We start from the raw sequence: 11,695 nt of genomic DNA, 5'->3' as shown, positions 1-11,695 counted from the left end.
TGGCTAGGTGTCACTTGGGAGCCTCCGACAAGATTGTGGAGTTTAACCAAGAAGTTTGTAACGGCAAGGAGATCGCCTACTTCGTGAAGATCTACCGCTAGTGAGGCAAGTCCTGTGTGGGCGATGGCCATGGTGGGATAGACAAGGTTGCTTCTTCGTGGACCCTTTGTGGGTGGTTGCTTATTCGTGGACCCTTCGTGGGTGGAGCCCTGTGTGGACTCGCGCAACCGTTACCCTTTGTGGGTGGAGCTCTTCGTGGACTCGCGCAACCGTTACCCTTTGTGGGTTGAAGTCTCCATCAACGTGGATGTAGGATAGCACCATCTATCCGAACCACGGGAAAAACATCCGTGTCTCCAATTGCGTTTGAATTCTCCAAACCCTTCCCTTTACATTCGTGCAAGTTGCATGCTTTACTTTCCGCTGCCAATATACTCTTTGCATGCTTGCTTGAATTGTGTGATGATTGCTTGACTTGTCCTACAATAGCTAAAATCTGCCAAGAACTAAAATTGGGAAAAGGTTAAGTTTTTATTTGGTCAAGTAGTCAAATCACCCCCCCTCTAGACATACTTTCGATCCTACAAATACCTAGTTCAATCTCGTTACCGGCAAGTCTCTTTACTCGTTCCGTAATGCAACATACCGCAACTAATCATTAGTCACATTGCTTGCAAGGCTTATAGTGATGTGCATTACCGAGAGGGCCCAGAGATACCTCTCCGATACACGGAGTGACAAATCCTAATCTCGATCTATGCCAACTCAACAAACACCATTGGAGACACCTGTAGAGCATCTTTATAGTCACCCGTTACGTTGTGGCGTTTGATAGCACACTAAGTGTTCCTCCGGTATTCTGGAGTTGCATAATCTCATCGTCATAGGAACATGCAGAAGTCATGAAGAAAGCAATAGCAATAAACTAAACGATTATAGTGCTAAGCTAACGGATGGGTCAAGTCAATCACATCATTCTCTAATGATGTGATCCTGTTCATCAAATGACAACTCATGTCTATGGTTAGGAAACTTAACTATCTTTGATTAACGAGCTAGTCAAGTAGAGGCATACTAGTGACACTCTGTTTGTCTATGTATTCATATATGTACTAAGTTTCCGGTTAATACAATTCTAGCATGAATAATAAAAATTTATCATGATATAAAGAAATATAAATAACAACTTTATTATTATTGCCTCTAGGGCATATTTCCTTCACCGTGAGACCCACGAGCGGAAGTGGGGCGGCTCGTTCCACATGGCAGGCACACTTTCGCTCGTGGAAGGTACGGTTCCACGCCCACGAGGTGAGGCTCAACTTCCCCTTCGGCACACTCTGATCTACCTTGTCCCGCCAGAGCGGGGATGGTGAGCACTCGGATGGAGCTGGAGGACGGAGAGGCGAGGAAGCGCCTCAAGGCCGAGGCCTACATGGATAAGCTCCGCCGGCAGTACCCGGAGCTCGTGGAGGCGGAGCGGGCGATATTTGCCGTCAATGACGGTGAAGTTGTTGTCATCTCCAACGACGAGGGCGTCAACAAGGGCGGCAAGGAGGATATCGACGTTGAGGAGTGGCAGAGCGTTTTCGCCAACGATGACAGCATCGGCCCGGACCCAGCTAACACCGAGGGTGGCCTCACCCGGAAGGACCGGCTCGACCTCCACTACGGCCGAATTTAGTTTAAATTTATGTTTAATGTTCGGTTGCGAGGACTTCTTATATTGAACTTTATGTTTAAATGCATCAACTTTTGGTTAAAATTTGATTGAACTTGTGCAAATTTAGGGTTATTTTTGCGGGTTATGCAAATTTAGTTTTATTTCGCTGATTTTAGGGGGTCGGTTAGAAATGTCCGCGGGGTCCTATATATATTCTCTCCTCATACGTCGCACCACGTGACCCCTATATTCAGCCCTGGCTGCTGCGTGCGTGTGTGTGTGGTCAAACGTTCAACATTCTTGCCCATGGGGATGTATGGTAGGTATTCCTCGACGTCCCAACATTCCAAGTGTGCGCTCTCGGTTTCCCTCGACAAAGCCAGTTAGTTGTGTACCGTACCAAACCTGCACGCTGAAAACGCGGTCGAGATTCGAGAAAGCTTCCGCCCGTGTCCTGCTAGGACGAACGAAATGACGAGCAACAAACTTGTAAGGTGGGCGTCAGGAAACTGTCCCGTCGATCTTATTGTGAGAAATGAGCAGCGCATCGGCTTGGAAAAGAAGCCTCAGTGGACATGCAACGACGACGTGACGACGCTTCGGCCCAGCCGCCCAGGGAAAGGACCTGAGCGCCGACGAGCGACCGACCGACGTCTAATCCTGGGTGCAAACTTTGGGCGCATCGACACCGCACCACGGACAGTTGCATCGGCGCATCACACCGCACCACACACACCACGGAATTCTGATCCCGGAGGATGCGATCGTGTCGCATCGCATCGCAAGCAAGACGGGATTCCCTGCCCGCCTCGACGGAAACGTCTCCGCCCTTTTGCCCCCCTGCTGACCTGGGCGCATGAGGCTTTATATCTTTCGGAATGTCCAAAGCATCCGCCATGTTAGCGGCAAGTCGGTGCCGAAAGCTCACGCCGTGCCGACAGTGGTGGCGCCATCGCCCATCGCCGTATCGCCTTCCGGTGCGTCTGCCCCAACAGCAGCCACGTCCGTGCGGCGGTTGGCGTTCAAAGCAGGGGAGATTTTCTCCTGCGCACGGCACGGATGCGACCCGAGCCCAACGAACTTGCTCCATCTGCCCCGATTTTTTGGAGGTGTCCGCCTGAGTTTTCTCCTCGGATGCTACTGTGCTGCCTGAAAGTTGCTTTACTGCCTAGAAACTTTTGTTGCATCCAACAAGTGCTCAAGAAAGCGCAGGGCTTTCTATGTTGCAAAGTACTACTAGTATTAATAAACTGCATCAGGAAGACAGTAGCTGAAATGCATCTTCTTGCTGACAGAACAAGGTTGCAAGAAAATGATGGCGCCGGTAGCACCCAGACCAGCAAGCTGGTTAATTGTACCACAAGAGTTCCCAGCCCACTGCTTTCAACCATCCATCTGTTAGTTACACGAGCTAAATAAATTTTACTTGTGAGAATAACTCAAGGGAGCTAGGTCGCTCACAGCCTCTTCCTATCCAGTTGTTAAACTTTACAGCAGCAGAATAAAATTTACTTGGAGAAATAACTAAAGGGACGATGGCAGATTCTTCATCCAGCTGCTGCCGATCTTTGCAGGACCAAGATAAAATTTACTTGGGGAGATAACTCAAGGGACGATGACATGTTCTTCATCCAGCTGCTGTTGATCTTTGCAGGACCAAGATAAAATTTACTTGAGGAAGGGAGATAACTCAAGGGGCGATGATAGGTTCTTCATCCAGCTGCTGTTGATCTTCACAGGAGCAAGATAAAATTTACTTGGGGAGGGGAGCTAACTCTCAAGAGACAGGGATGGGTTCTTCGGGTTCTACAATCTTTGCACCACAGGAATACCTCCTTTTCATCATTATAGCTCTGCTTCTGTACAGTGTTGGACTGGAGATCTTGACCATCCTTCTCCTCGGGGCTTTCGAAGCACCCGGTCTTCTCTTAGGCGTCGAGTTTCCAGCATGCCTGCCGTTCTTTACGGGCGTCGAGTTTCCAGCATGCCCGCCGTTCTTCACGGGCGTCTTGTCAGAGCACGCTTCGTCTCCGCAGAGATGGCCAAAGTGACCACGAGGATTCACGTAACAGTACGATGAGCTGACGATCCCTACGACCGTTGACGGGCGCACTGTCTGCATAAAATCCTCTAACTCTGCAAAACAAGCATGGTCGGTGTATGGCAGAGTGTAGGAATCCTTCTCAAATAGCTTTGGTGGTGACGAGGGATCATAGTTCATCTCTATTGTGCCCACTGCGCCCCGTCCTCGCCCTTTGCATTTGGTAGACTTTGCTGGTCCTTTGCCACTGAACTTGCTCTTTCCCTCGCTGTTTCTCCATAGCCAAGTGTTGCCTGAAGGCATGATTCCTATAGTTGGGCATACTGTGTTCAAAGCTTCAAGACTCTCGATGCTCAGGCCGTATCTTGGAACAGCCCGGACCCTCGTCAAGCTGGTCTGGGTGGTGAAGATCTCTCGATTGTCATCAATGCCTAGAAGGTGCATTGTCAGTAGGCGCTGGGGCCAGACCCAAATCTGACCAGGAAAGTGAGAAAATAATATTTTAGCCTTCAGAAGAAGAAGATCAATGTCTAGTGTTTATAAAGCAAATACAATAGCAGCGTGTGTATCAAAGTTCTGACGGCTACGCAGAATTTTAGACTAGATGACTGAGCAGGGATGAGAACTTAACACCAATACTGAAGCATGTTTATGTTGAATAAAAGAATGGAAATAGGAAATTAAGAAACATATCAGGAGTAGAACATTGAGCATGTCAAGGAGAGGAGGCTTAGCACCTTCGTTTGTAGTGCTCTGGCTATATAAAGCAAGAGGTCTTCTTTGCCAAGAGTGTCAATGCCAAGAATAACTTCATGATCAGGATGAGCACGAATAAGGTCAACTATCTGCACCCAACACTAAGAAAATATTAGTATAGAACATCCAACATAGCATGATGGACAACTTAAAGGTCACATACGCAGAAACTTATGTGTAGGCGACTTGCTTACAAGTTGGGAATGACATCTTATTGCAGGTAAATCAATTAGCACTAGAACTCTAGACTATATCAGAGCACCCACCCCATTAGTAAAATAGGATGTGGGGCAGCTAATGCTGAACATGAGGAAGTACAACAGCTGTCCAACCAAATCCATGCCCAGTTAGTCTCTGGCCCCTTCAAGATGCAGCTATAGAAAACAATATGCCACTGGTTTTCACCTTTGACAGACATTTGGCTTGAGTGGCATCAACAGGCTATACCAAATTTCTTACTCAAATTCTATGAGCTCCATGTGAAATGCCGAAAGTATTGATGTATAAGCAGCATACTGTGTATATGAACTAGGTTGTAACTGACAGTCGCAACTGACACCAAAGGATGGACACCGAAAATTGCATATCAAAGTGCATCTGCTCATTCTGGAGACTTCACTGCTAGAATGGGGTCAGGCCTCCATGGCATTCTAAGAATTGTTTTCCTTAGGGATCCACAGCGTATAATCTTCCTAGTAATTTAAATCGCCACAGAAGGTGAGAGTGCACTTCTCTGAAGAAAATTTCAGACTAGTATGTTCTACGGTTGGCTGAAGTGACAACGTTGCGTACACGGGGCGGAAATTGGCACAATGGACGGAAGCAAATCTGACCTGCTGAGCGACGACGCGGCGCGGGGGGAAGTTGAGCGACGGGTGGCAGTAGGAGTTGTCCAAGTAGAGCACGTCGACGGTGTCCCCGGCGAGCGCGTCGAGGAGCGCCTTCTTCGCGGCCCGCGCCTTGTCGCACCCCAACTCCCACCGGAAATCCCCGGTGTAGAGCCTGCACCCGAGGTCGCCGCGGAAGAGGAACATGAGCGAGCCTGCACGCACGGCACGCGGCCACGGATTGGTCAGCGGGTTTACCGAGCGGCGGCGCGCGAGCGCATCAGGAGAGGAGGGTTTGGGGCGGGAGGTGTACCGGGGCAGTGGATGGCGGGGAGGGCGGTGACGTGGAGGGAGACGGTGCGCCCGGAGATGGGGGAGGTGAGGGAGAGCGAGGCGGAGGCGCCGGCGGCGATGGGGCGGATGAGGGAGGCGTCGACCCCCGGGAAGCGGGTGGGGAGGAGGCGCGCCGTGACGGGGGAGCAGTAGAGCGGGCCGTGGCGCCAGCCGGCCGCCGCGCCGAGGCCCCGGGTGTGGTCCTGGTGGAGGTGCGTGAGGAAGTAGGCCTGGCTGCCGCCGCTGAACTTGTCCACTGACACCAGCCCCTCGTCCATGGCCGCCGCTGAACTTGCCGCCAGTGCGCCGCCGCCTCCCCCTCCGCGGATTTGATTTTGGGGGGTGTTTTTGCCTTTCTGAGGAAGAGGGAAGGGGCGGGGAGAGACGAGACGCGCGCCAAAATGAAAACGCTAACCGCATAATTGTCACAGAGAAGCATGTCAACATTTTTTCTTTTTTTGAGAGGCACGTCAACATTTTCGAAACAGCCACCGGGCAGGTCTCAGATTCTTACGCGAAAATTAACCCTAAAAAAGATTGATTCTTACGCGAAAGGGCTGGAGATGCTCTGAAATATAGCCGGCAGATATATATGAAGCGTTTATGTCATCAAGAATCAACGTTAATAATCACGAGACTGGATATTAGATTAATCTTTTTCATTTTCTCTCTTCCTTTTGTCCTATGTACCTACTTCTCCTTTTTGCTGTAGCATGTCAAAACGAAAACACTAACAGCATGTACCATGCGGTAATTGTCATAAAGAAGCATGCCAACCTTGCATTTATTTGAGCACAGACATGTACATACAGAAAACTAGACAGCGTCCATTACCCAAGTATCCAATGCTGAAAACTAGGGAAGAATACAACAGGTACACATATTACACCGGTAAGCCTGGACTTGCAAAACATGAGAGGTTCATAAAATACAGCACATGCACACAGCAATAGTTCAGTCTACTTGCAGTCGACAACATAAAACATCACACGACGCAAACCAACAGAGACCCCCCGCCACCTGAGAGCACGGCGCTAAAGCCTGCCGGCAAAGCCAGATTACGGTATGCGCATGCTCGTGAAGCGGATGCTGGATACAGAGTTGCTTTGCTCAGGTACACAGGGATCGCCTAGGTACACAAGCCTCATTCATGGTTTCCTTGCGCTCCGGTTGGATGCCATTGCCTCAGTTCTCTGCAGTGAAGTAACAGCAAGTCGCAAGCCAACTTAGCAATTCAGTCAAAGTATGAATTTCAAATGAAACAGCATCTCACATATCAGGCAGCAACTGAAATAAATTTGTGCGCAAAATAGGTGCGCTTGGCATAAAAGGGAGTTCAGAGCTCTTGAATATGAGAACATATTCAAAGGCACCATTGTAAACTACTGCTACAAGGAAAACGAGTAAGCTTGGTTTGTTCCAGTAGATGATTGTACATAACATATGAATAACAGGCTAATGTTCACAAGGACCAGATCATCTGAAACCATTACCCTCCCAAGTATGTTGCCAACACTCTGAACTTGTGAAGACCTTATAGGCAAATTCTAGTTCAAATTTACTACTTAGCACATCCTACAACTCTTGCTGTTTATATAGGGAGAATTTACTTACATAGGGCCTAATTGGTTTACTAAACTTGGCCCTTGGGGGAAGAAACCCGAAGGCATTCTTTTAGGTTGAGAAAAGGCCCCAAACACGGCCCACCCACTACAGCAGGGACGCAAATCCTCTAACTTACGTGACCTAACTTTGCGTGGTTGACATGTGGGCCAGCTCAGCGCCCATTGGCGACCCTGACAGGCATGGGGAACAATACACAGCGAGGGGTCTTTTTTTGTTGGAAGAAACTGGGTTCAAGCCCTTGTCAGTAGCCCCACTTCTCTGGAGGTCTCACTGCAGCGCTAATCGCACGTTATCTTTTGGTTTACTAAACTAGCATATAACATACAAATAACAGACCAATATTCACAAAGACCAGTCATCTTCAGAATGTGAAACCTTTACCCCCCCATTGGAAACACTCTGATCTTCTGAAGACCTTAGCACATCCTACAAATTTTGCTGATTGTAGGGAGAATTCTGATATAGGGCCTTACTGGTTTACTATACTAGATCTTTTTTGCTGCAACCAAGTATAGCATGCTAGATGCTACACACCCATAGCTGATGTCACAGCTTGTCCCACTTGCCAGCCCACGACGATAAGTGGAAAATTGTGGCAACTGCTGCAAACTGTAATTACCAAAAAAGTGTGGTCCTGAGCTAATGAGACCCCCTGGTACCATGTCATTTGTTCCAGCGTACATAGAAAACTGACAGGTGTAAGGCTATGAACTGGAAGGGTTCCCAAGACATGAGGTATGACGGTATTCAACTACAATGACCCAATAAAAAATCTGCAGACGATGAAGTGTAGTGTGAAGCAAAAAAAGAGAGAGAACAGTAATTAGAGAAAAGTGATATGCAATGCAGCAAGGGGAAAGTGAAATGAGATATGCATGGGTAAAAGTAACAGATGACCTAAAGGCAATCAAAGAAAGGGTGATCCTATCCATTTGTGACATAAGGGAAAAGGAGAGGAAACTGCACACACATTCCCATCATTGCATCTTATAAAGGTGTATAGTTTATCAATATTGCTTTACAACATGTAAGTCATGCATGTGAATTTCTTGGTGATTTTCCTTGTTTGCCTTCATTTATATTCCATTTACAAGTAACGCAATCACTAACTATTCATCCCTCTTTGTCCAAAGTATCAAAGCAAGGATATATATAGCATGGTCATTTTCTCTTGTCCTTCTCTTGACTGTATGAACTACTTAATTCCACTCAAAGTTATGCATTATACTTTGAAATGGGTCAGGTACCACGAAATAAATAACTCAGCTAGGCAAAGGAAGTGGAAACAATTAGCGCGGGAGAAATTCTAGAGATACTGACATGGGAAAAATACCCTTCAGAATTTCAAAAGCACGAGTTGACTCTAACTATCGTGGTCCTACAAGAAATCTTATATGAAAAACGCATTCCACAGGGCTGATAAGCTGACAAAAAAATTAATGTGAGGCGGATTAAACCAATCAAAAGAGATATTAATGTTACACACATTTTTGCATTACTTTAATTAAATTGTAAAGTAACTTCGTGTTAACCATGAACAAACAATATAGGAAGCTACAAATGACCCAAGATGAGATTCTCCTTGATATTAAGTATCAATTTAGGTAAATAAGCCTATCTTTTGAATTTAGAATAAACCACTCAAAAGAGATACTAATGTTACACACATTTTTGCAATAGCTTAATCAAATTGTAAAGTACCCTCGTGTTAACCATGGATAATAAACAGTATAGGAAGCTACAAATGACCCAAGATGAGATTCTCCTTGATATTAAGTATCAATTTAGGTAAATAAGCCTATCTTTTGAATTTAGCACAAATAAGAAAGTATAGAACACAATGTTACCATGCTTGCTGTATAACCATGATATTACTAAAAAAACAGCTTCCACAGAAACTCCCGTATTAAATAGGAAAAAAAACAAAATGCAATTAATTCCATATGCAACTATCTTTTTAATCACGTAGTAAAACTATAACGGTTGCATAAGAGATACTACTAAAGCTTGATTACATATACATCGTAAGTGTTTCAATTCAGCTACATGGTACAAACAAATAACCAGCGAACAAGATGATCCATAAAAGGAAGTGTCGAAAAATATAATTATCAGCATTACCTTGCATTTTTGTTTTCCTTAATAGACAGCAGATTGCTGTGAATTCACTATTTATCTCATGTGCTAACTCTAGACAACTACAAATGCTAATTTTGAGCTAGTAGTACTTTGTTGCCCTAATGTTCTTCACCGAGTAGAACATCAAGAAATTCCGTCCTTGTACAATTGCTTACACAAGCATAAGAACTGAAATGTACTACTTCTGTCAAAAACACATGTCGTGTTGGACATTGGCACGGTGTCACGGTCTCTAACATGACATTTTGACCATCAATTTCTCTGAAAATATGTTGTTCTAAATGATAGTTCGATGTAGTACCATCAATTTGATGTTGCCAATTTCAGTAATTATTTCAACATTGATCGTTAAACCTATTTTTTTTACTAGCCCAGATCCTAACTAACATGTATTTTGATAAGGAGGTAGAAAGAAACAACTACAGATGGCATCAACAACAATGGATGCAGTGTGTAGCAGCAGAGAATTTCATTTATCTTTCGAGAGCTCAAGAATTTGATTCACAGTTCAATATTTTCGTATACCAATGTGCTTTTCTCAAATCGCAGTATAGTTTATTTTTCATCCACAATTTTAAGAGCAGCGGGAAACCATTACAATTTCCAACAAAAGATCAACAGTTTTAATTGCTGAGTGACTGAAATAACTTAGTACTGAACTACTAGTTACCAAGGAATGTCTAATGTCTATACTAGTTTTGTTCCGTACCATGCACTAGTGTAGTAAATCACTTCATCCAGCACCTCATGAATTAATAATCAATCAGCACAAACAATCAAAAATCATGGAGTTCAGGAAAGCAGGAGGGCGAACCTTTGTGTGCATCAGGCGCGTCATGATACACGGGCTCATCCTCAGGCACAGTGTGCAGCTCATCTGTCGCCGCTGCTGCCTCCCCGGGGACACCTGCAGCATCATCTGGGTAGCGCACAACCACAACCGGGCAGACACAGTGATGCACACAGTAATCACTAACACTCCCGAGCCTCCCCTTGCCGCCCTTGCGCGAGGCCCCGAATCCGCGGCTCCCCATGATCATGGCGGACAGGCCAAGGCGCTCGGCCTCGAGGCAGAGGCGCTCCTTCATGTCGTGGTCCTTGACGACGTGGATCTTAAAGGGGATCTGCGCGGCGACGAGCGGCTGCGCCAGGTCCTGCGACTTGGTGGAGGTGAAGGCGTCGAAGTCCTCCTCCCGCTTCTTCTGCAGCTCCTCCGCGGAGGCGGCGGCGGGGTCGGAGCCCTCGGCGGCGGCGGCGACGGCGGCATCGTCCGCGTCGTCGTCGGAGACGGAGACGGGGATGGAGCCCCAGTCGGCGCCGTAGAGGACGGAGGTGGGGCGGACGTGGAGGAGCACGACGGCGTCGCCGGGGCGCAGGTAGTTCTGCACGGCCCACCGCACGGCGAAGGCGGACTCGTCGGAGAGGTCGACGGCGATGGCGATGCGGCGGTGGGAGGAGGCGTCCTTGCCGGCCAGCGAGGAGAAGAAGTAGCGCGGGGAGGAGGGCTGGATCGTGGCCGCCTGCCCCGCCGCGAGCCGCACCGGCGGCAGCGCCGGGGCCGGCGCGTCGCCGCCGGCCGACGGGGAGGAGGAGTTGGCCGCCATGGGGAGCTAGCTGGCTAGGGTTTTTGCGCTGACCCTTCTCGCGGTTCTCTCGGGTTTATTCCGGAATTTCTCGGTGGTGGATTTGATCCGGGGTGATGCTGATTGGGTTTTGAAATGGATGAATCGAGAGTAGGCTGGGAGGAAGGAATGGTCGTGTTGCCCTTTGTGCTTGCAACTGAGCTGTGTGATTGGGGGAGGGGGGACTGGATTTGCCTTGCCTTGTCGTACACGCAGCGCTGCCCGATGTTGTCGCTTTTTGTTCCGCTTTTCTTTAATCTTTCTTGAGTTTCCCCAAATCTTTCACTTTTTATAGTAGTACAAATCGCGGAGTAGATAGTAAACACGCACATACATTTGCCCTTATGACACACGCACATCTCTAAGCATCTCTGAAATATACCTCATATTCAACAGAAACATCTCTTTCCACTAAAAAAACATTGTCCAAAAGCGATTAGTGACCAACCAAGCAACGTTTCATAGTTAACAGGAATGTCTCCTCCCACAAAACAAACAACATAAAAAAAGTTAAAATAAATTCAGAAAAATGCGACCACGAGGGACCATCTTCGCTAATCCTCCACCTATTGTGCAGGTAGTATTTGACTAATCCTTTCAAAACCATTTGCTTATTTTCCAAAGCAGCTGCAAAGCTCCTATCAGAATCTAGAAGGTCGCAACTGGTAGCATTATTTGCTTATTTCAT

The 11,695-nt window shown here is 47.1% G+C and overlaps 2 protein-coding genes across 2 annotated transcripts; both read right to left on the bottom strand.

Moving 5' to 3' along the window:
• Positions 1-3,015: 3,015 nt before the first annotated feature.
• LOC125548099 (5' exonuclease Apollo) lies at positions 3,016-6,003 on the bottom strand. The gene is made up of 4 exons (XM_048711781.1): positions 5,601-6,003; positions 5,294-5,502; positions 4,442-4,549; positions 3,016-4,178 (listed from the first exon to the last, which is right to left on the bottom strand). Exons 1-4 carry the CDS (start codon positions 5,896-5,898, stop codon positions 3,441-3,443), a joined length of 1,353 nt encoding a protein of 450 aa, XP_048567738.1. The 5' UTR covers positions 5,899-6,003; the 3' UTR covers positions 3,016-3,440.
• Positions 6,004-6,374: 371 nt separating this feature from the next.
• Positions 6,375-11,202, bottom strand: LOC125543160 (universal stress protein PHOS32-like). The gene is made up of 2 exons (XM_048706413.1): positions 10,200-11,202; positions 6,375-6,813 (listed from the first exon to the last, which is right to left on the bottom strand). Exons 1-2 carry the CDS (start codon positions 10,987-10,989, stop codon positions 6,806-6,808), a joined length of 798 nt encoding a protein of 265 aa, XP_048562370.1. The 5' UTR covers positions 10,990-11,202; the 3' UTR covers positions 6,375-6,805.
• Between the last annotated feature and the right edge of the window lie 493 nt (positions 11,203-11,695).

Source organism: Triticum urartu, chromosome 3, assembly GCF_003073215.2.
Source record: "Triticum urartu cultivar G1812 chromosome 3, Tu2.1, whole genome shotgun sequence".
Taxonomy (NCBI): domain Eukaryota; kingdom Viridiplantae; phylum Streptophyta; class Magnoliopsida; order Poales; family Poaceae; genus Triticum; species Triticum urartu.
Note: the sequence above shows the minus strand (reverse complement) of the source record. Positions and strands in the feature narration are given on the sequence as shown.

What these genes read in the sequence shown, in the direction of transcription:
- LOC125548099 (XM_048711781.1), bottom strand. Translation starts at nt 5,898, where the DNA reads ATGGACGAGGGGCTGGTGTCAGTGGACAAGTTCAGCGGCGGCAGCCAG. An exon ending in CCCCGCCATCCACTGCCCCG is followed by an intron (nt 5,503 to 5,600) that starts GTACACCTCCCG and finishes CCGTGCGTGCAG; the next exon opens with GCTCGCTCATGTTCCTCTTC. An exon ending in CCAGAGCACTACAAACGAAG is followed by an intron (nt 4,179 to 4,441) that starts GTGCTAAGCCTC and finishes TTTCCTGGTCAG; the next exon opens with ATTTGGGTCTGGCCCCAGCG.
- LOC125543160 (XM_048706413.1), bottom strand. Translation starts at nt 10,989, where the DNA reads ATGGCGGCCAACTCCTCCTCCCCGTCGGCCGGCGGCGACGCGCCGGCC.